This window comes from Hyaloscypha bicolor (assembly GCF_002865645.1).
Source record: "Hyaloscypha bicolor E unplaced genomic scaffold K444scaffold_87, whole genome shotgun sequence".
Taxonomy (NCBI): Eukaryota; Fungi; Ascomycota; class Leotiomycetes; order Helotiales; family Hyaloscyphaceae; genus Hyaloscypha; species Hyaloscypha bicolor.
The window spans coordinates 2,437,605-2,459,422 of NW_020194589.1; the positions used below are offsets into that span (position 1 = coordinate 2,437,605).

The 21,818-nt window shown below is 48.1% G+C and overlaps 9 protein-coding genes across 9 annotated transcripts; 4 read left to right on the plus strand and 5 right to left on the minus strand.

Moving 5' to 3' along the window:
- Window positions 1–802: 802 nt before the first annotated feature.
- Window positions 803–1,372, plus strand: K444DRAFT_503697 (ankyrin; the record flags this gene model as incomplete). The annotated part of the gene is made up of 1 exon (XM_024873373.1): window positions 803–1,372. A coding segment is annotated over one exon (570 nt), but the record flags the coding sequence as incomplete, so codon positions are not given.
- Window positions 1,373–5,130: 3,758 nt separating this feature from the next.
- K444DRAFT_613820 (60S ribosomal protein L32) lies at window positions 5,131–5,946 on the minus strand. The gene is made up of 5 exons (XM_024880420.1): window positions 5,903–5,946; window positions 5,801–5,830; window positions 5,647–5,741; window positions 5,405–5,526; window positions 5,131–5,355 (listed from the first exon to the last, which is right to left on the minus strand). Exons 1-5 carry the CDS (start codon window positions 5,940–5,942, stop codon window positions 5,247–5,249), a joined length of 396 nt encoding a protein of 131 aa, XP_024735935.1. The 5' UTR covers window positions 5,943–5,946; the 3' UTR covers window positions 5,131–5,246.
- A 183-nt stretch (window positions 5,947–6,129) lies between these two features.
- K444DRAFT_613821 (DnaJ-domain-containing protein) lies at window positions 6,130–8,057 on the minus strand. Its single transcript, XM_024880421.1, has 4 exons — window positions 7,792–8,057; window positions 7,687–7,745; window positions 6,553–7,638; window positions 6,130–6,506 (listed from the first exon to the last, which is right to left on the minus strand). The coding sequence occupies exons 1-4, from the start codon at window positions 7,829–7,831 to the stop codon at window positions 6,414–6,416; spliced, it is 1,278 nt and encodes a 425-aa protein (XP_024735936.1). The 5' UTR covers window positions 7,832–8,057; the 3' UTR covers window positions 6,130–6,413.
- Window positions 7,908–10,369, plus strand: K444DRAFT_613822 (glutamyl-tRNA synthetase). Its single transcript, XM_024880422.1, has 6 exons — window positions 7,908–8,424; window positions 8,471–8,543; window positions 8,590–8,627; window positions 8,678–9,112; window positions 9,166–9,420; window positions 9,470–10,369. The coding sequence occupies exons 1-6, from the start codon at window positions 8,146–8,148 to the stop codon at window positions 10,247–10,249; spliced, it is 1,860 nt and encodes a 619-aa protein (XP_024735937.1). The 5' UTR covers window positions 7,908–8,145; the 3' UTR covers window positions 10,250–10,369.
- K444DRAFT_664197 (Mov34-domain-containing protein) lies at window positions 10,345–11,725 on the minus strand. The gene is made up of 2 exons (XM_024886932.1): window positions 11,626–11,725; window positions 10,345–11,568 (listed from the first exon to the last, which is right to left on the minus strand). The coding sequence occupies exons 1-2, from the start codon at window positions 11,648–11,650 to the stop codon at window positions 10,544–10,546; spliced, it is 1,050 nt and encodes a 349-aa protein (XP_024735938.1). The 5' UTR covers window positions 11,651–11,725; the 3' UTR covers window positions 10,345–10,543.
- A 168-nt stretch (window positions 11,726–11,893) lies between these two features.
- K444DRAFT_591057 (uncharacterized protein) lies at window positions 11,894–14,991 on the plus strand. Its single transcript, XM_024878172.1, has 4 exons — window positions 11,894–12,250; window positions 12,301–12,568; window positions 12,622–13,817; window positions 13,899–14,991. The coding sequence occupies exons 1-4, from the start codon at window positions 12,140–12,142 to the stop codon at window positions 14,577–14,579; spliced, it is 2,256 nt and encodes a 751-aa protein (XP_024735939.1). The 5' UTR covers window positions 11,894–12,139; the 3' UTR covers window positions 14,580–14,991.
- Window positions 14,992–15,355: 364 nt separating this feature from the next.
- On the plus strand, window positions 15,356–16,447 carry K444DRAFT_664199 (uncharacterized protein). The gene is made up of 3 exons (XM_024886933.1): window positions 15,356–15,562; window positions 15,645–15,781; window positions 15,879–16,447. Exons 2-3 carry the CDS (start codon window positions 15,720–15,722, stop codon window positions 16,321–16,323), a joined length of 507 nt encoding a protein of 168 aa, XP_024735940.1. The 5' UTR covers window positions 15,356–15,562; window positions 15,645–15,719; the 3' UTR covers window positions 16,324–16,447.
- Window positions 16,448–16,589: 142 nt separating this feature from the next.
- K444DRAFT_421641 (uncharacterized protein) lies at window positions 16,590–17,284 on the minus strand. Its single transcript, XM_024872710.1, has 2 exons — window positions 17,027–17,284; window positions 16,590–16,870 (listed from the first exon to the last, which is right to left on the minus strand). The coding sequence occupies exons 1-2, from the start codon at window positions 17,139–17,141 to the stop codon at window positions 16,683–16,685; spliced, it is 303 nt and encodes a 100-aa protein (XP_024735941.1). The 5' UTR covers window positions 17,142–17,284; the 3' UTR covers window positions 16,590–16,682.
- A 1,690-nt stretch (window positions 17,285–18,974) lies between these two features.
- Window positions 18,975–21,483, minus strand: K444DRAFT_421664 (uncharacterized protein). The gene is made up of 7 exons (XM_024872711.1): window positions 21,230–21,483; window positions 20,468–21,166; window positions 20,067–20,417; window positions 19,971–20,018; window positions 19,614–19,915; window positions 19,493–19,562; window positions 18,975–19,430 (listed from the first exon to the last, which is right to left on the minus strand). Exons 1-7 carry the CDS (start codon window positions 21,355–21,357, stop codon window positions 19,274–19,276), a joined length of 1,755 nt encoding a protein of 584 aa, XP_024735942.1. The 5' UTR covers window positions 21,358–21,483; the 3' UTR covers window positions 18,975–19,273.
- Between the last annotated feature and the right edge of the window lie 335 nt (window positions 21,484–21,818).

A 21,818-nucleotide genomic window follows, 5' to 3' on the forward strand; every position in this document is an offset into this window, starting at 1 on the left:
TTGGTCGGGGAAAAGGAACTTTCTCAATCAATGGCTGCTTCTGATTGGATTTGGAAGCATTCACTCTCTATAAAAGACTCGAACTTCCTTCTCGCCCATATCTGTATGTGGTATCTACGATTAGAGGGATTTCCCTTAGAACACCAATCTCCAAAACTTTCTAAGACCGTCGCAAAACTCGTCTCTAAGTATGATTTCCTCGAGTATGCTGCAGTGAATTGGTCTGTTCATTTCCGAGAAGCTACGATTCCAATGGACCATATTTCGATAGGATTGGCCTCGGGTATCTGTAACCCTCAAACATACCCATATATAACCTGGGGTCTGGTGTATTGGGAATTCTGGGGATATGATAGGCCACCTACGAAGCTCAGTAGTCTCTTATTGGAAAGTGATCGATTTATTGATGGAAAATCGATATATTGGAGTTTGACAATCTGTAGAATGACTAGATACAGGAGAGTGAAGAGTAAAAAGGGAGAGGAAGGAATCTAAAGTACAGTTCTTATATACCCACTAGTGGGTGGCGATTTCCTCCAGTATATTATAAATCAGCTGATAAATCATATTAGTGAGCGTTCACTGAGCTTCCATAGTGAGCTATTCCATATGCTTCCATAGTAAACCATTATAAATGAGAGTGGCGAAGCTAATATTAGTAGTTGAACCTGGTACTGGAAGGACTAGTAAGCTAGTACCAATTCAACATCTCTACCTTGCTTCATTATTCGGGCATCAAGGAGTAGTAGGCAAGCTGCTCGCTGCGCCGGGGATCGACGTCAATATAACAGACAAGGACAGCAGGACGCCGCTCTGGCAGGCCGCCTCTCGAGGATATGCCGCCACCGTGGGCCAGTTACTCGCGGCGCCGGGAATCGACGTCAATATAGCAGACAAGGACGGCTGGACGCCGCTCTCGCGGGCAGTATATCGAGGATACGCCGCCACCGTGGGCCAGCTGCTCACAGCGCCGGGAGTCGACGTTAATACGGCAGACAAGGACGGCCGGACACTGCTCTGGCAGGCCGCCTCTCGAGGATACGCCGCCGTCGTAGGTCAGCTGCTCACAGCGCCGGGAGTCGACGTCAATGCGGCAGACAAGAACGGCCGAACGCCGCTCTCGCGGGTAGTATATCGAGGATACGCCGCCATCGTAGGCCAGCTGCTCACAGCGCCGGGAGTCGACGTCAATATAGCAGACAAGAACGGCTGGACGCCGCTCTCGTGGGCCGCCTATCAAGGGCACACCGCTGTCGTAGGCCAGCTGCTCGCGGCGCCGGGGATCGACGTTAATATAATAGACAAGGACGGCCGGACACCGCTCTCGTGGGCCGCCTACCAAGGGTACGCCGCTATTATAGGTCAGCTGCTCGCGGCGCCGGGGATCGACATTAATACGGCAGATGAGGTCGGCCGAACGCCGCTCTTGCGGGCCGCCTCTCAAGGACACACCGCTATCGCGGGCCAGCTGCTCGCAGCGCTGGGGATTGACGTCAACGCGGCAGAGGGAAAGAGGTAGCTATTAGGCTCTTTCTTACAATAAACTATATTAAACCAGACTCAAAGAATAGAATTAGTCAGATACCTTTAATATACACGGCTAAGAATAGAAATAATACTATTATTAAGCTCCTAATTACTATAAACCGAACACTGAACACTGTCTCTCGGGAAAATTTTAGGCCAGTAACCACACTTAAAGTCAACGCAAAGACGACATCAAATCAACATTCTATTCTTCTTCCGCAACCCTCCTCAGCCAATCTTCCTTATCTCCGTTAACATACATTATATTGCTTCCAACAACGAAGTTTCTCCAACGAGAATTTAAAAACTGTTCAACGTCATAGCACAATATTCCACTTTGCAAAAGCAATTCTCTAGTTCTGATTCAGAAGAGATCGAACTGCCTGCCTTACATGAAGCTACCCTCCATGGCAATATATCGGCTGTGAGGGCTTTGATGGTGGATTTAGCCACAAGGCGGCTGTAAAGGCGGCGATGATTGCACTAAAGCAGCGGGCGCCTTACAGAAAGAGCAGTTATAGCCGAGAGCCATTTCCGTGGTTGTGATGCGCACATTGACAGCGAGCGTTCAGCTGGATTTGGTAGCCTAATTGGGCTAGTGCTTATGTGGGATCGCACTCCCTAATTGGGGCTAGTGCTTCCGTACATCCAGCGGAACACTAGATTCTATATATGGAGGCATGCGAGCTTTGGAAATGGGCATCGATTAGTTTATTACTGAGAACCAGTTCTTGGAATCAATATACTTCCACGCTTCACTCCATACTTTACCCTATATTCCACCCCCTTACCTTGACTACTTGCGTAGCACCCTGCTATATTGTGCGCCTCACAGTGGTCCAGTCGTCACTTTCTCCTAGACGAAGGCCTGCTCCGCCTCTTAAGTGAAACATTAAGTAAAACGATTATAAACTAAGCAAATTACTTCATTCCTCACCTTACGAGAGATTCTAGTTATAAGAACATTGTTAAGGTGTTAAAAATTCATGTGTAAAATAGTAAGGGTCAGGTGTAAAGACAATTAAAGTATAATTAATTAACCCCTATAAAAGCTCTCTTGTATATACATATAGGTATAGATCAAAAATGGTTAAAATTTAGTATTAGGAAGCTACGAGCCGAATAGGATTAATTTGCGTTGAGATTTTCGTGATGTACTTATTTACTAAGGGATTCTCGCCACGCAGGGATGCCGGTTACTGCATCGCATTTTAGGTCAAAATGTGATTAGGCCCAAGACAGAAGGCGGTAGCGGAGCCCGATTTCTTAGCGTCTACTACGCGATCCCATTTTCGGCAAAAATGAGCCTTTTAACTAACCTTAATCCCTTCGTCCGATTCTGGGGTTTTGGCCGCAAAGAGGTTCTAGGTGTTTTACCTACCTAATCATACGGTACCGCTCGCCTCGCAGTTACTTTTCACCGAACACTTAACTTTTAGACCAATCAGATTCTTGAGATCAGCCGAGCTTTTAATTTCAGAACGTGTAACCTTACGAGACATGACAGTGCGTTCCCTAGCCCCTTCAAGCTTCAGCTCTGAATCCCCTCTCTTTTCACTTTGGTATGATATACTCATTCTTCCTCTTTCTCTCCACCTCTAAAATCACCCTGCGATTCCCAGAGCATACGATGCTTTTCCCTACTTTAGCCCCGGAACTTTACCTTCCCCTCCCTTCCCCTCCCTTCCCCTCCTCCGTCCGACCCGTACAACCATATCCGAGAAGCCCAAGAAGCTGCAGAAGACGCACGTTTGTGCGCACGATCTAGTATTAACACTGCCCCTGAAATAGAAGAGATCTTGCGTGCTGACGAATGTCGATTAATGTACTTGTCCTATAACCAATGCTACACTGTCTCCCTGCTCTTTCCATTCGCTCCATTCGGTTCTATAGTGATAACAGACATCAGCATCGACGTTCGTCAATATGCGCTCGCCTCGCTGCCGCGGTATCTATGCTTCACTTGTGTTACAAACCTTACGCACTGGTACCGGAGACAAATACGATGAGAACAGTAGTATATCTATCACGTACATCGGCTAGGCGTTAGCTGTCATGTTCCATTTCGAACGAATCAGCTACCTACGTTGCCCCTGCGAGACTCCACTGCGTTTTGATCTGGCATCGTATGTTCGAGGCTCTCCCGGCAGGGAGGCCTCGGCAAGGGCTTTACTGGCGCGGTCGCTCATGAAGCATTACCTCCGTACCTTACGCTCTGTGTCTTTAAACTTTGGAGCTATATTCGTTCTTGTCAGGAGCTTCGTGTTACGGTCCCGAAATTTAGAGACAGGAGGCCAATAGTTATGATAAAGTAGGGGGGAACGGCCGGAAGGGCCATCAACCGCACAATTGATAACATGACCACAACTATAGTATTTTCTTACTACAAACCTGTACAAGCGTGTTTACCAACAACAACTGGAACAGCTAGCTTTATAACATACTATGGGTCCATCCAGAGCTAATACTGTTCAGTTCTTTTGTTGCACATCTGCATTTCCCCCGCAATCTTTAAATTGTCCCAAATTGGAATGGTACAGTCTTACTTCCCACCTTGAGGACAAATTCATCAACGAAGGTAGGTTTGAGATAGAGGAGAAAGCTGGTAACCAATTGAGCTAATACAGAGCCAGAGATTGCATACAAGCTTGAGGAGATGGAACGTCGATGTGAGCTTTTATTGCACTGGGTTGAGATATTCTAAGATTTCGTGATTCTAGAAAAGGGATAGTACGACAGCTCAGAGCAAGCATGTTTAGGTGGGAAAATGTCAACATTTCTTGCTATTTTTATGTAGAACAAGCGGGGGGTGTAAAAGATGCGTCGACATAATTCTAACCCCCTTTCAATCTTGCACTTGCTAGAAGGACTGAGGAGGTGGCTGGTGATAGCGGGCGATAGCGGACAAAAGCTTTAAAGACCACGACGCAAGACCTCAAAATCACAATAACCTCTCCGAATGTCACTGTTAAGAAGCAAAGAAAGCGGGGAACGCAGACTTGATAAGGCATTGTTGTCGGCAGGAGGTGGTGCCTGTAGGGGAAAAGTGCGAGGAAAATAAAAAGGGGCCAGGCCAGATTCGGGACACGTGCCCAGCGCCATTTTTGACATCACCGTGCTGGCAATGCGTTACTGAGCACTTCCCTTCTCACTTTAATGCTGCTGTAGTCATGGTCCTAATCAAGGACTTAAAAAACATGCAGGTGCTTACATGTACGTTAAACAGGGTAAGGGCTCCTTACTGGCACAGCGCAGTCTGCACTTGAGCACCCAAGACCCATCAAACTTGCGACCCGGAAAGAAATCGGGTGACTGAACAGGAAATGGGAGTAAACGTGAGCCCGAGCGAAAAGACTTCTGAAGATCTCAAGAGGTCCATCAGGAGACGTATTTTTGGGAGCTGGGTAATTGAGGACAATCGTCGATAATGCTGCGAGTATTGTTGTAAACTTGCTCATCTGCCAACTTTGAACATTCTGATAGGGCTGATCATACATTTCATGCTGTCTAGAAGTCAATAGGCGGAGGTTTCGGAGTGGTTTGCCAGTAGTGAAAGATCATAGATCAACGTGACAATTTCCAAGAAGGGCAGCCTTGCACAACGTATTGCTGAAATCTTCATTGATCGTGGAGCAAGTGATACATCTTTGCACCGCCCTCACTCATGATGTTTAGCAAACCCAAGCCCCATGCAAAGTGCCCAAATGAAAACCAGCCGCTCAAACCTCGGTCGTAACTCTGGCCTTGGGATTCGTAACCTTAACACCGAGTTCCTTCGCACGAGCAACGATTTCGATTCTCTTTCTTGAAGATACCGCGTGTGAGATCCTATATCCATATTAGCCCCGCCGTTCCATCTTTTGGGTGAGCCACCTACTCTGCGGCGAAGGTCTTGTTGTGCATAAGGAGGAGGTCGACATCTCGGGTGTTATTGACGAGGAAAGCCTTGTGGCCGGAGGGCATCATGTGGCGAGTCTTCTTGTTTGATCCAAAGCCAATCTGCATGTATCATCAGCCCTTGTCCTCCACCTCGTTGCTCAGCAATCGTGGTGACTTCGAAGGCCACTCTTTGTGATCCCATCCGAGGCCGCCCCAATTCCCACAGCAGATCCCACGTACCGATGGCATAACCATTTGACCCTTGAATCGTCTTCGGACACGGTTGTCAATACCCTTGGGCTTTCTCCAGCTGGCGTCGAGGCATTTGTATGTGTCTGTATAATCGAGAAGTTAGAATACTCCAATCTAGGGAATTTCGATCGAAAAATCTTTCCTGACTGATGCCTAGCAAACTTCTTGGTTCCTGGATTCGCAAATATTAGCCCCAATTGCTTGTGTCATTGTTACGCAGATTCAAGTTGAAGTGAAGACTCACGCTTCTTCACGATCGGTACGTGCCGCTTTGCTGAAACCATCGTCGCGGTGTTGTGGTCGAGGTGTTGTTGAAGTTGTAAATTCTCATGATCGTTTTTCAAATCCAGTTGTGTGTCGCGCCTGCGAGGCCCAGGAAGCGAGCCAATAATGTCGCAGTACTCTTACCCCAGATGACTAATGATATACACGTGATATTAAATCTTCGATAGGGAAATAGATCATGTATGTGTCGAAAAGCCCAAATGGAACCGCAAGAACCTGCACATTCCTTGGAGCTTCGGAACGTGCATATCATGTTCCATACTGTCACACAAAAGAGGTTGGAAGCCTTCATTCAGTGTCATCAGAATACATAGTAGAGCTTTGTCTGCAAAGTCAATTGCCCTATTCTACCCAGGATTGTAGTCGTGAAAAGGCATCGAAGACCTTCAATGTTCGGTCTATGCCGCAAAGTTCCCACCGAAAATGAAATTGCTTTGTGACCACATGAAATTATCTATTTCGCTGCTTTTTTACTGCTGTGCACACTGTGCAGCTCCTCCTTCCTCATCGTCTTCATCTTCCCAACCACCACCTGCTCGGGGGTCCCCTGAATTGGCACCAAACTAGAGAGGTCAACAAGATTCCTTGGATTTTGGAAAAAGAACTTACATCTTCAATATCGGCATCAGAATCGTACTCCACTTCGTCGACTTCCGTAGTTTCAACCACTGGAGGAGGCCCCGGAAGAATCTTCTGAAGTTCGCCAAAAGCAGCCGGATCCTCAAGCCATCCATCCTCAGGAAATTCAATCTTGACCACGAGATAAAGATCGCCTTTTGAATCGCTCTTCTTCAATGGCATACCTTCGCCTGCAATCTTGAGAATCTGACCAGGCTTCAAGACCTTTCCTTGAGGATGGTTGAGATGGATACCACGGCCGTCGAGGTGCTTCAATACGACTCTTGAGAAGCCGGTGAGGGCTTCCGAAAGACTGATATTCAGCTCTGCTGAAAGATCGTCGCCGGCTCTCTGGAACATTTCATGGTCCTCCTCCACTAGGGTGAACACAATATCTCCTGGGGTCTGATCGGGCACCTGATCTGCCTCTCCCTCAAGAACGATTCTTTCTCCCTCCCGGGCGCCTCTTGGAATGTAGATCTCTAGTACCTTCTTCTCGGATGTTGTTCTCTTGCCCTTGCACTTCTTGCACTTGTCTTTCTCCTTGAAAATCTTCCCTGTCCCCGAACAAGTATCGCAGACTACTCTCTCCTGAGTCACCAATCCTGGCCCAACAGATCGAAGTCCCACCGTTATACCGTTACCCTTGCATCGCTCGCAAGTCTGGGGCTTGGCATCCTTCTTTCCTCCCGTGCCTTTGCAATGGGTGCAGATGATATTCTTCGTGCTGGCAAACTTCACGGTTTTGCCTTTGTAAAGTTCCTCCAGTGTAACTTCGTATTTTTGCTCCTCATCTCTGCCTCTTCGGGGACGCTTTGGACCACTCTCTCCACCGAATCCTGGTGGCATACCTCCTCCCATGCCAAACATTTGTGCCAAAATGTCGTCCAGATCTACCCCGCCTCCCATCCCGCCCCCTCTGGCGGGGTCAAAGGCGGCCATGCCGTGAGTATCGTAGAGATGTCGCTTCTCTTCATCGTGAAGAATTTCATATGCTTGACTGACAGCCTTGAATTTCAATTCGGATTCTTCTCTCTGCTCTTCGGGGACCTTATCTGGGTGATGTTGTAACGCTGCCTGATTCGGCGTCAGCACATGTTTTACGAGGCTGACAGGAAAACAAACCTTGTGATATGCCTTCTTGATTTCAGATTTGGTCGAAGACTTGGGGATTCCGAGAACCTCTATTCATGTCAGAATCATTTAATCTGTCTCCATCGTGTTGCTCACCATAGAGATCGACTTCCTCCGGTGCTCCATTTGAAGCCATGATAGATGTGCTTTTCGGGCTGATGGGCTTCGGAACAGGTGCTAGAATTTCTGGAGCAAAATTCTTACCCGCATGTAAGCTTGGATAAGCTTTCAATATTTCTCTATCGATGTGCAATAGGCGCAGAATTTACGCTGAAAGTGGGAATTGTGAAGTTGTGTCGATGTTTGGAGTCGTCTTTGATTTTATCTTAGCGGCAAGAGTTTCTGATGGCGCACGGGCCAACCGGGCTGAAGAATTATTTTTGGCCACAAGGGATGTAAAGAAGAAAGACAGACGATGCTTCTGGAATTTTGGAGACACTTCGAGAAGGGATGAAGCTACTGTTGACAGTGGCGAGGAGGAGGAGTAACCTTCGATGGATTTGTCATTCCTGCCATGGCATCAAACACGCCACGGCTCCTTCCTATCAAGCTGGCAAACTCTCACAAGCGTCACAACAACTTCGGGAAGGGGGGCCAGCCAGGACACGATTCGCCCCTTCCCCAACGGGCTATCTTCACCTCGGGTCTTTGAGAACGGCTTTATTCAATTTTCTTGTGGCAAAGGCCACCGGTGGTCAGTTTCTCCTCAGGATTGAAGACACTGATCAGGTGATTCACTTCCCCATTCTCAGAAAACTCACTCTGACCCGAGTAGAAAAGGACAATTCCTGACGCTGAAGAAAGACTGTATGAAGACTTGAAGTGGGCAGGTATTGATTGGGATGAAGGTAATGAAACTGTTGAAATTCATGTAGATCTTGCTGATGGCTTCAGGTCCCAGCGTTGGAGGTCAATACGGCCCATACAAACAAGTCAGTCAGCCATACACTTATTGACAGAAATCTTGTCTTATATTTCCAAGTCTGAAAGAACAGCATTATACCGAGACCATGCCGAGAAACTACTGGATTCTGGCAGTGCCTACAGATGTTTCTGTACCCCTGAGCGACTTCGTATACTAGCCGAGTACCAAAGCAAGCTTGGGCTCCCAGCCGACTATGACAGAACCTGCGCACATGTTCCCAAAGAAGAGTCGGATGATCGAGCTGCGCAAGGGGAGGCCCATGTCATCAGACTGAAAATCCCAGACGAGAAGAATAGCTTGGTTTTTAGGGATTTGGTTTATGGCTTCATTCGGCCCAAGAGTACTGTGAAAAGGGACCAAAAAGCTCAAGGTTCAGCACTCACCCTGTTTGACGATCCCATTTTATTGAAATCAGATGGCTTCCCGACCTATCACCTTGCTAATGTGGTGGATGACCATCTTATGAAGATTACTCACGTCATAAGAGGATCGGTATTTGTTTTGATTTCCTACGATATTGCCTCTTCTAACTGACTCGCTCGAAGGAATGGATATCGTCTACTCCCAAACATCTTGCAATGTACCAAGCTTTTGGGTGGGAACCCCCAGCATTCGCACACGTTGGTCTGCTCCTCGATAAAAACCGGCAAAAGCTCAGCAAAAGAACCGGCTCCATTGACATCTCAGACTGGCAAAACAAGGGAGTATTCCCCGAATCAGTTACTAACTTCGTCGCTCTACTTGGGTGGTCTCACAACACTGGTTCGGATGTCATGAGTATGGAGGACCTCATTTCAAATGTACGCTTCCCCCTTCTCCCTCTTTGCCGAAACCTAATGTCAAGAGAAGGCCAGCATGAAATACACCAGAGGAGATACTGTCGTCGGGTTCGAGAAACTCTGGTTCCTACAAAAACGGCACGCAGCTCGCTACGCCTCAACCCAAGCCGAATCACCATACGACCAAATTCCCTCGCACTCTCTCGTTCAACTCGCTGTAAAACCTGTTCTTGCACTTCTAAACCAGCCCTCCACTCCCTCAGACTTCTCGTTCTACCGGAATATCACTCGACCCGAAGATCGCCAGAATCTCGTGCAACTTCTCGTCTTCGCAGATGCACAGAACTATACTAATCCTACCGAATTCATTCGCCGGAACGCCTATTTCTTTACGCCCCCTTCGGCCGAAACTCTCACCGCCACTGTTCCAGCTTTCAAATTACGTAAGGTCCCGGCGCCATACTTAGACAAATTCTCTCTTGCCACCGTCACAGGCATCTGTCAAACACTCGTGAATATACCTGACCATTCATGGGATGAGCATACGATAAGAACCTATTTAGCGAAGATGGTTTCTATGGGCGTTGAAATAACGATGAAGAACTCCGAGGGAGGAGTTGAGACGGGAAAAAAGATGGAGGCATTGAAGTTGAAGGTGGAGAAGAGTTGGGCGGGGTTGATTTATCAGTACTTGAGATGGGCACTCGTGGCCACGAAACCGGGCCCTGAGAGCCAGGTGACGATGGAGCTTCTAGGGAAAATGGAGACGAGCAGGCGTTTATCTGCTGCAGAAGAAGTTCTGAACCAAGTGAAGATTGAGAGTATTGTGGAAGAAATAGAAAAAGTGTAAGTTGTACGATTGTGGAGATGTACTTAATAAGAATCGAAGTGTTGATAGACTCTATTCTGCATCAATAATCATGTGCAACATCACCTTAGGGATAATCGAGAGAAAGGATTTATTCGGTTGGCTCATCATATCATAAGGGCCATTGTCTACTTCTAGGCTCCGGTAGCCATTTTCGTCATATCATCCACCTGAACGCCTTTTGGTGAAGTCTACGCCAACGCAATGCTCATATGCCCATTTCAATAGGCCCCACCACGTCTCACATTCACTGCAAATGACCCGCCCAAAAACCACTCAAGGCTCAACCTGTTCTGTAATTGGTACAGCAGCTGGAGGCGTTTGCTCCTTAGGGCCCTCTCCTAAACCATTGAATAGCTTTGCCTTCACCTCTCCTGCCATCAAACCCGTCATCTCCTCTCCAGCTATCTTATTGCTATCCCTCAACACCTTCTCCAGCTGTGAATCCATATTCTTGTTTGCGCTTCCACCTGTAGGAGTTCTGCTGGCACGCGTGATCCCACTGCCGGCTTGTCTAATTTTGTTGCTCAGATCTAGCATCTGCTTACTGCTATACTCGCGGTTGGTGAAGAGAGGACTTTGACTCAGCGTTTGCACCCAATACTTGTTCCACAACAGCTCCAATAGATGTGTATCGAGAGAGCTCTTGAAATGAGACACCTCCAAAGAATAGTATCTGCTTGCGTGTGCACCGAAGTCTTCAGCCTTTGCCAAAGGAATAGTCTGGTATCCATCTGCAGAGCCAGAATCGGTGGGCTTGAAGTTCTCAGGGTATGTTCTGAAGGCACCGATTTCGACTTTGCCAGCAGAGATGGTACGGTCGGGGTCGATGACAACAGCTAAGAAGGGATCGGAGAACATTTGCTGCGTTGCCTGCGTGCTAACGTCGATACCACTAAGCCAGCATCCGTAGCCTGGGTGACTGTGATACCATCCCACGGCGTTCTCGAGCTTGCCTTGATCACGACATGCCTGGAGGTACCCAACCATGTATTCGTTCGCTTCGTCCTGTGCGTTGACTCGGGTTTCTGTGCCTTCGACTGGTAATCGGAACGCATCGGTCACGATAATGGTATCTCCGGCAATCTTTCCCTGCATCAAGCCCATAACCTCGATCGAGCCTCCAGACCGCGCGTGCATGACCATCTTCAGAAGCGCTACAGCTGAAATTCGTACATTCTTGAAGTGGTGGGGGTCGGTCTTCCATGGCTTTGCATCTCCTATTGCTTTCTGCTCCGCGGCATCGTATGCGTAGAGAGCATCGCGCTGAGGATCAACGAGTTGGACCTTGTTGTCAAGCTCTGTCATCGATAAATAAGTTTGAATGGAGATAAGAGGATCGAGATGTAATAACTTACCCCATGCCTTGTGTGCAGTCTCCATGATGAATGGCGACGGATTGCCAGGATGTGATCGTTCACGTCGTGGGAGGACTCTTGTGAGGTTGCAGGTGCAGCCTTGCCGGCCTGCAGAGCTCCACCAATTTGGCCGCGGGGTCAAAATATTCCGGGTCGCGCTAACGTTATTGGTGAAACCGGAAGGAGTCGTTGCTGGGTCAACGGGCCCATACAAACTCTGATCTACGACATGAAGCCGAGATCGACCTTACAGCGTTGCATTGCATCGAGAGAACCTCCAACAAAACGCGCGACTTTCATTCAAACACCCATTGATGACAAGTACAATAACCTTTGGGGAGGTTTCGCAGTCGCGATCACGTCTTGATCACTGCTGAGCCAATCAAAACCTTCGACTATATCAACTGACCACCCTCGCGGCCCCTCCATCAACCCTCGATACCTCTCAACCATACATTCGAATTCTATTGCAGCGACTTGCTGAGTTGAACGCGACTTGCTGTGCCTGTTCGCTATGGATACCAGCTATTTGTCTTCGCAGGTTTCGACCATCATTGGACAGCTCCATGGTCTCTTCGATGAAATTGGAGTTCCCATCCATGAGCGTGAAGCTCGAGAGTCAGAGGTGGGTTACTCAAGATTAATAGATGTTAAGTTAATGCTGACTTATTGCAGTTGTTTGCTGCGCTCTCTGAGACTTTACACAATCAAGTACGGCTAGTAACTTCGGAAAAGGACGATATGACAGAGGAGGCTAGGCGTATTATTACCACAATCAAGCAGATGGAAGCTTCCCTTGACGATACGAAGAATAGAAATGATCACAAGGTCGATGACGAGGACCTGAAGATCACCTTCCCTTTGACGCGCTGTTTACAAGGTTTGAAGGATAGGCATCTCCAGATATCAAAGTTACATAGGGAGAGATTCGAGCAAGTCAAGAGTACGCATGTTTATTCCCAGCCAATAGATGAAAGTCATACTAACAATTTGTAGAGCTCGTCCAAGCACTGGAATCTTACTCATCTCATCTCGAATCATCCTTCATTAAGATCACTCTTCCCCCGACCGCGCCGAATGCGAGTATTCCTCCTACCTTCGACCTCTCCCCTTCGTACGTAACCGCTCTGGATGATGAGTTTACTCGGGTCTACGAAGAATATACGCGCCGTGTCGCAACTGTTAAGGCCCTTTCCGAACACATCATTCAACTCTGGGCAGAATTGGGAACACCGCAAGCTCAAACTGATGGTATGATCGTTAAATACTATCGCGACTCGCCGGAGCAGCTGGGTCTACACGAGGAAGATATCGCTAGGTTGAGGGCAAAGCGTGACAAGCTTGCAGAAGAGAAGAAGTCACGTGAAAAACGCCTCAAGGACCTGAAGACAACAGTCCAAGGATTATGGGACCGTCTGGGTGTTGAGGAGCATGACAGAAAGCAATTCCTTAACAGCAATCGGGGCTGTGGTGTTCGCCAGATCAACGAGTTTGAGGACGAGCTGTCGAGGCTGAACGAACTCAAGAGACAAAACCTCCATCTGTTTGTGGAAGATGCGAGATACAAGCTTCAAGAGCTTTGGGATAGTCTGTATTTCTCAGAGGAGGAAATGCTGGAATTTACTCCCGCTTTCTCAGACGTCTATAGTGACGCTCTCCTCGAGGCACATGAACAGGAGATTGGTCGATTAGAGGCTCTCAAGGAGCAACGTGCACCTACGCTTGCCCTCATCGAAAAACATAGGTCCCTCGTGAAGGAGCGTGACGATTTGCAGGCTTCCAGCCAAGACGCATCTCGATTGCTGGGTCGGGGTCAGAAGGGAGAGAAGCGGGATCCAACACGTTTGCTGAGAGAAGAGAAGATGAGAAAGCGAGTTGCAAAGGAGTTGCCTAAGGTTGCAGTTGAAGTGAGAATGGTCTTGGAGAGGTGGGAGGATGATTACGGTCGACCATTCCTTGTCCATGGCGAGAGATACCTCGACGAGCTTGAGGCGTCCGAGGCAAAGCCGGCTCCTGGCCCTCGATCAAAGACTCCAGCTGGCCCTCCACCATCTGCTGCAAAGAACCAGAAGTCTGCACCTCCAAGCCGTGCTAACAACATGAAGGCACCACCGCCAAGAGCTGGTGCGAAGACGCCAGTTGCAACCGGAACAGTCAGACGTAACCCTCTTGCCGAGTCCGTATCGAGAGCAGTAAGTCGAGTTCTTGAGTATCCTCATGTGTTGAGTTTGGAATTGAAGAATGTTGGATGAGGTGCTGACGAATATATCTAGGCTGGTGCAAAATCACCATCGAAGATTCCTGCTCGTGCCCCGTTGGCAAACCTCAATCATGGAGGCAATTCTCCTGAACGACGACCTCGCCCTGAATCGAGACAAGAAACCATCCGAGGCAAGATGGGCCCGCCGCTGCGAGCTCCGCCACCCAAGATGAGAGATCTTTTAGAACCTCCACCAGCGCCTACACCGATCGCACATTCTCGTGCCGAGAGTGTAGCCTCAAGCGGAAGTGTCCGACATGTTGAACCAGAAGATACTTTCTACGACGGAGGATATGCACAACAACAGCGCACTCGACCCCAATCATATCATGAATTGAAGTCTTCAATGCGCCAGAATGAACGAGAACCACAACTGAGCTCCTCTCACCACTCCGGCCCTCCCAGTCGTCAAATTTCGAACACCTCGAACGCTACTGTCTCAGGCTCGGAGAACTGGCAGACAATTGAGGATGACTCGGAACCAGAACAAGACTACTCCGAAGCCAATTATGCAAGACTTCGTGCTGCCCGTGCAGGAAAGCGCTTCACTCCTGAGGACTACCCTCAAGGTGGTCAAGTTAAGAAGCAGAAGGGCCTCCCACCATATGGTGCCCGTGCTTGCTACGCGGAGACCGAGGGCAATCGAATTGTGTCCGGCAGTGAAGCCGCTTGGACTGATGAAGACGCATTCTAACAACCAGCGTCCTTCATTCTTTAGATTTCGACCGATGCGATAACCTCCGAAACAACCCTGTCCATTAGTTTCTCATAGATTTTGTTGAAGTTTGTCCGGTTTTATCGAGGAATACACTCCACGAAGGTCATGAGCAACGCTTCTGACGAATTGTGACGACGGCCAGACTTCCCAGCGCGTTTCTCCTCTAAAGCGGATTCGTTTCTTGTATGTTATTTATGGCATAGATCTCTGCTTGTTCGATTACTACTTTTGACGAAGGATATCAGCATCATGGTCTGATTCTCCTTCGCAGTTATATCGTTTGGTTTTGTGTTGGAGTAAAGGATGGACCTGCAAAGGGGATTGGATGTATCCAGGAGTTTATTGACGCAGATTCCTACTTACCTGTGCGAATAGAAATGAAATGATGTTAAACAATCATCAAAAATCTGTTCCTAGAACTTGTTAACTTGTTGTGGAGACATGGTGAGGGTCTGTCAGGGGAGAACTGAGGCGATTGCCGAGAAAAGAAGGTGTGATCTTATCGGGCGGGCTCTCTCACTCTTCGAGCTTAACTCCTACACGGGTACTCCAGGGGGGCTGAGCGCTCCCATACAAAATCGACTGCGCCCCACTCACGCCACAGCAAACTGGCCAATCCATATCCTGGCCCCCATAAATTCGCTCGGACCCCTGGAGTAACCCAGTGTAGGAGTTAATTTATCCTGAGTGCGGCCTGTCATGGTTAACTGCAAGCAAGTATGACCAACTAAACACTCTGAGTTGCACCGGAGCTGGGTTTGAGTCACTTCACTTCTACGCTTAGTGGTTTAAGTAAGTGCTGCACATAATAAGACTCATCGCTCAATCGACGGTATAAAGGTTACCTCATGCCAGCAACGATCAATACCACATCTTCATTTCTGATTTGATAAACATTTCCAGGACTCCAAACCGGGAGCTTCTGTCAATTACTGAAGTGACAATGGCCAAATCACTAAGTACGTGTGCTCTGGACAGAGGTTTATTTGCAACACTGCGTGCCACTTGACTGTCTCGTTTGAGGCTGATAAATGAAAACAGACATAGCTTCAAGTCAATCAATTAGGCTGGATATTCCTAGTGGAGAATACTTTCTCACGACCTTTGAGGACGGCGATGAAGAACCACTCGCTCGCCATCGACTCTGTCTCAGACCGTCTGAGCAGGGTTCCCAAGCCGTAAGTCTTCATCTCCTCACTCCTTTGTCCCATACCACTTACGCCTGATATTCCTTTAAAACTCTCAAACAAGAAACTCAAACTAAACGTCGATCAGATATACTCTCGAGGATGCCAGGTCCTGGCTAGCGGCCAACCTGACCTCTGCCAAGGAACTTCTTGCCATCCCCACATTAGCTAAGCGCACCGCCGCCTTCTTCGAGGGAAATTCCATCCCCATCACAGCTATCCGTCACAAGGACAGATTCATCGGCTGTATCTCACTCACTGTTCGCAGCACGGAGCCAGTTGTGGAAATGGGTTACTACTTGCATCCGTCCCATCAAGGGAAGAGGCTCATGCGGGAAGCGGGAAGGACGGTATTGCGGTACGCTGCTAACGAGTTTGGGATCCGAAAGGTGTTCTGTAGTGTTGATGAAGGCAATCTGGTGAGTGCGAAGGTCGTTCAGGGGATTGTGAAAGACACTGCTGTTGGGGAGGTGGAGACGGGCAGGATGGTGTTGGTTTGGCCCGTAGGGAAGAGGGTTGAGGGCGAGAGTTGAAGCTCGACCTGGGTGTGGAGTATTGAGCCTGAGTTCTAAGAATCTAAACGATATAGGTGGCGGCTTACCTGGGGACAAAGAACTAATCCAAAATAATGGCACGGGTGAGTTGAACTCAATTGTCCATCCTTGTCTCGTATTTTCTCAATACCAGTATTTGTTTAGCAACCTCTCCCCCTCTCCACTCCATCTTGCATGAGCAGCAACAGCCTGGATCAGCGGGTTCACCATGGCCAACATTCCCGGCCACCTCATATCCCCTAAGTCCGCCGTCAAGCGAAAATGCATATAGCTCTTTGGCAGTCCCTGAGCATCACACTCTCCTTCCCCAGCTAGCCTATAAACTATTTTCGAAACCCTCATGTGCAGGCACGACCTTGCCCAGAAACCTGACGGTCTCCTCCTCCGAGGTTGAAGAACCGATGTTTGGTGCCGATTGGTATCACAGTGGTTCCTCCAGTTTTAAAAGTCAAAGTTGAGTCGCGGAGGACGACACCTAAGGTACCGGTGGCTGGGCTGAGCTCTTCGCGATAGCTTCCATATTTTTCTAATCGGATGCCAGGATTAGTCTTGTATTAAAGAAAGACTTCTCAGCTAAATCTCGGTTCAGAAGAGGTTCAGAAGAGGTTCAGAAGAACAGAGGACTAACGAATTCGTGTCCCGCTACCTGGATAGGTCGAACACGGGATGAGAGAGTATTCACCGTTTGTCTCTGCACCGTACTTTTCGATTGTGGCTTTGTCTTTTACACCCGTGTTCGTGAGAACTCGACGAGAAGGGTCTCGAATTCCTGGGGGAAGAAGTTTGGAGTCTTCCATTTTTGAAGGCAGCGTTGTGAAGGCATTGCTACGGTCTTCAGAAAAAGTCAGATAGAGGTGAGAAGTGATTCTCAAGGGTGATATCTAACAAGACCTCTGAGTACTGACGGCTCAATGATTTCAGTTGAAGACGGTCTACCGGCATCCCAAGACTTTTGTGGATATTCGTTTATGTCAATATTATATCCGTCCTCCGAAACGATCGGTAAGCTTAATTCCCTTAAAAGGCCATCTATAGAGCATTGAGCACCCAGGAATGATAAAGACTTCCCTTTCTCTACGAATGATTTGGAATCTTATTGATTGAGTGAGACGAGACGGCGACGGCAATGCTGGCCACCTTTCCCCGCTGCCTCTGCATCCGCCCCTTGTTCCCGTATCACACCCTGAGTATCTCATTCTCTATAATACTTGTGGTCAAGAGCCCGGTTTCTTTCATTTTCATTTCTCGTACCAACAGTATCGGGGAAATGTCAGTCCTGGTGAAGTGTGACAGCAAGGTCAGTTCAAATCAAGAAGGCAGGCAGGAGTGATACTGACACTGGCTCCCGTCAGATCAACGTTTCTTGTAAAGAGAAGAAAAATCAGAGAAGGAAGAGCCAAGAAAATTTCAGTCAATTGGGGTCAGATCTGGCCAACAAACACTGTCATCAGAATGGTCTTCGTGAAGACTAAACTCGATCAAAACGTTCACCTCAAGGAAACCTCAACCTCAAATCATATACCTTGATTCACCTCATTCACCCTGTGGCTTGGGACAATTTAAAGTCCCCGTGGCTATACGAATTCTGGCAACCCGGATCTCAACATTTGCTAGGGCGGGTGAGAGGCTATGAGAACGCTTCAATGACGTATCTTCATTGCGCACGGTTCTCTCTTCCCCCTCGAAGCTCAAGCACGCATTCATCTCCATATGTGAAGGAAGTGGGTTTGTGCTTCTCTTAGACACGAATATCGTAAAGCACAGAACTAGGATAGCGAAATCCCACAAGGATCAAGCCTCTGGGAAGATTCAATCTACGTCGGCAGAATGGCCAGCTTTCAGCTTCAACTGTAAGCCGTGGGGGGAAAGACATTATTCCTTCCAAGAGATTAAAAGAGATCTGGACTCTGGTTCCGTCCTTTGCTAAATACGCACAGCAAAGAAACTCGGATCATCCCCCTGACTCTAGCTGCCCAATCAACATTAATCAATGGCACTGCACCGGCTGCTGACCACGCTTGCCTCAATCCGGACTCGGGTTCGCGACACTCGATACATGAACACTCCCATACCTCGCCGAAGGTCACTTTCTTAGCCTCCTTCTCGTCGTCCTAGATAATTACCATCTCCCAAATAGGAAATTTCCAGGCAAGTTCCCGAGCCTCTCATCACGATTGGTCCCGAGGGTACGATTATAGGCGTAAGATAAGCAAGTAGCGTCATTTGGGCCAGCACCGGGAACATGAGATGTAAGTAAGTCCAATTCTGGGAGATTTAAACAGCGATGAAATCCTCTTTTCCTCATCATGTTTGCTCCAGAGAACTCTCTCATCTTCAACAGCACAAATCAAAAAACACTGAAAAGTCAAACTCCAACAATGGCAGAGGCAACGACCAAGAAGATCGCCATCATCACTGGCAGCACTCGTGCTGTTCGAATCGGACCCCAGGTTGCTAAATTCGTCACTGAGGTTCTTGAAGCCAATCTTTCAGAGTCCACGGATAAGGCTGTCAAGTTCTCCCTTTCCCAGGTGGATATAGCTTCATTCAAGCTTCCCGTTTTTGATGAGGCGGTCGTTCCTGCTACTGTTCCGATGTTTGCTCAGTTCGAGCACGAACACAGCAGAGCTTGGAGTGCCGAGATGTCCAAATATGATGGATATGTGAGAGCCAGATTTCCATTCCTGAATCGATGCCTTTCGACGCCCAGAATTTCCGTCATGTTAAGTCCAGGACAGGATACTAATTGGGTTCAGGTCATCGTAACCGCAGAGTATAATATCGGAGTACCAGCTGCTGTCAAGAATGCCATCGACTATCTCTTCAACGAGATCAAAGGCAAGCCGTTCTTGATCATCAGCTATGGCATTATGGGCGGTGGTTCAGCAAATGATGGTTTACAAAAGACTTTGGCCAAGGGCATCTACGCTCATGTTGTCGAAACGAGACCAATGCTGTCGTTTGCCAAGAACGAGCCTTTCGAGTATGGGTTGCCGTTGGACATGCGCCTCGCTTCGACCGGGACATTAGGTGAACAGTCTTTGAAGGAGTGGGTTGATAAGAAGCCGGAAATCATCAAGGGATTCGGAGAACTGAAGGAGTATTTGGTGGAAGCTTCGGAGTCTACTCCTGCATAGGTGGCGAATCCAATCCGGCTCTTAGACCGTAGACGGTGGGAGGGTCATGTCTGCCGAGTTCAAGGTTTTGAACATCATTGCCTGGAAATATTAGCTAGACCTAAAACACAGCCAGGGGGAAAGTTTACGTACTATAGAGTTTATATCTCGGAGCAAAGTAACGCAAGTAATCGGCCATAGCCTCAAGATCGGAGATATACTTCTCATCTCGGATACTGAACTTAATATGCATCAGTCCGATTAAGTAGATCATGTGATGTGACCAAAATGATAACGTATCGAGATCCATTGGCATTCCAGCCATTCCTTCCTTAAGCACGCATACGATAGTGCGAATTGCCGACTGCATTGCCATTGTTGAACGGCAGAGATCATCGGCTTTGCCAAGTTGTGATGCCACTTCCATCTCATGCCGGAGGAGATATATTGCAAAACTGTTCCTAATTATTAGTGATGAGGCCAAGCAGGATGCACGAAGAATCTGCTGACCAAGTCCGCGTTGCAAAAGCACCGCAGTAGTTGCCATGAGATTGACCCCTGAAGCAAAAGTTAGAATGTTCCACTGAAGATTAGAAGAATACATACGGCGGCGGAATGCAAGAGCCAACAAAACTTTGAAGTGCAATGTCAAGCTTATAAGCATCTTTTCCTCTTGTGGCAAGATCTCTGTCGGCATCAAGGATGTGGCGAGTGACACAGCTTGCTAGAAATGTAGCTTGAACGGTAGCTCCAAAGCTACCGACAGTTGTAAACTCACGAGCCTGGGGAGTCTGCCATTCACTGGAGCCTGGCACTACGTCATCTGGCAAAAGTAAATCATCCTTGACTCGAAAGTAGGTATCAGTATCTGAGGAGGCCCGGGGTAGGAAGTCTTCAGCAGTAGGAGGCTCAGATGCTAAAGGAAGCCTATTGTCCTCATATTCTGCATTTATGACCCTGAGCTGATATTTAGCAATTGCGAGAGTAATGGGGTTTGGCAGACACACCGTTCTATCACCACGATGCCCCACCATAGACATCTTTTTGTCTCCAGAATGTTCCGCTCATTCCTATCTTTTGGTAACATATTTCGAAGTACGGTGTGAAGCCCCATTGAATGAGCCATCCTCACGCAAGCGCCAATCGACAACCAAGCGTCTTGGTGCAGTGCCTGGCAATGTTCGTAGCAAGCAACCAGAACACCAGCTTGTACGAGCTCCATTGAGACCTTCCCAGTTGACTGCAAAAGAGAGTAAATGGTCTTGACGGCAGGATAGAGCTCACGTTCCCCAAAATTGGACGATGGGTTCGGATTGACCTGCGGCGTCAATTGCGTGATGAGGAACATCGAAAGCAAAAGCGTGGAGAAATGAGAATCCGAAGTGGAATTCTCAAGTTTTGAACACACACTATCCTTGTTGATTATTGGAAGAGTCTTATGGAAGTTGTGGAAGTAAGTCTGCATAAAATCGCCGGCATGTCCTCGTTTCCTGGAAATGGCACTGAGGAGTCTGCTGGCTGATGACGATACCTGATGGTCAATACATGGAACACGGTGCGCTATTTTGTACACCATGGTTGATTGCTGTGGTGGTAACGAGTAATCTGGAAAAGGAACACCTAGCCCAGATATGACGTCGACAACTGGAAGGAGCGGACAGCTGTTGCTCTCCGTGACCTCCGAATATGAACACTTGACGCGAAGTCTAAGGAGAGTGTCAATGTCAGGTACAGTCTCCTAGTGAGTAAATACTTGAAGGATGACAAACCGGCTGCACCTGGAACAACTTGGGACTGCTTTATTGCAGCTCTTCTTCCTGTGTTTGCATTGGTTGCAAACTGTGCTCGCAAAACGCTCGCGCTCGGAGCGGACAATGACGGCTGTGTTGAAGCTCATTTTACCTTGATGTCAAGAGAGTGTGTAACTGTTAGAGTGAGGGTATAGAGACAGCACAGTGTCGGCAGCTTGATGTGATCTTGGAGCAATACCTGTTAAGAAGCTGTTTACGTGGTGATCGCCGCGCCGAGTGTCAGCATTTCACAGGGATCCCATGTGAAGGCGCTGGGGTTGGAGAGTTCTGGCGGTTCTCGTGAAAGTCATGACCGCTGTCACGAAAAGAACTCAAACCAGGAAGAAAGTGTAGAATTAGATGGCCTATAAGAAGGGTGTTGAGGCGCTACAGAGATGTAAGCGAGGGTCCACACCTAAGATCTCGAAGTATCACGTGAGCTTTTATCCAAGCTGCGGAGAGTCACGTCCTCAGCTCTGTGAGATAAAGGAAGGCAATGTCAAGTACTTAGAAAGACCCATTGTAACCAAGAAGCTCATCATCCTTATTCATCGTGATTCTCATGCCA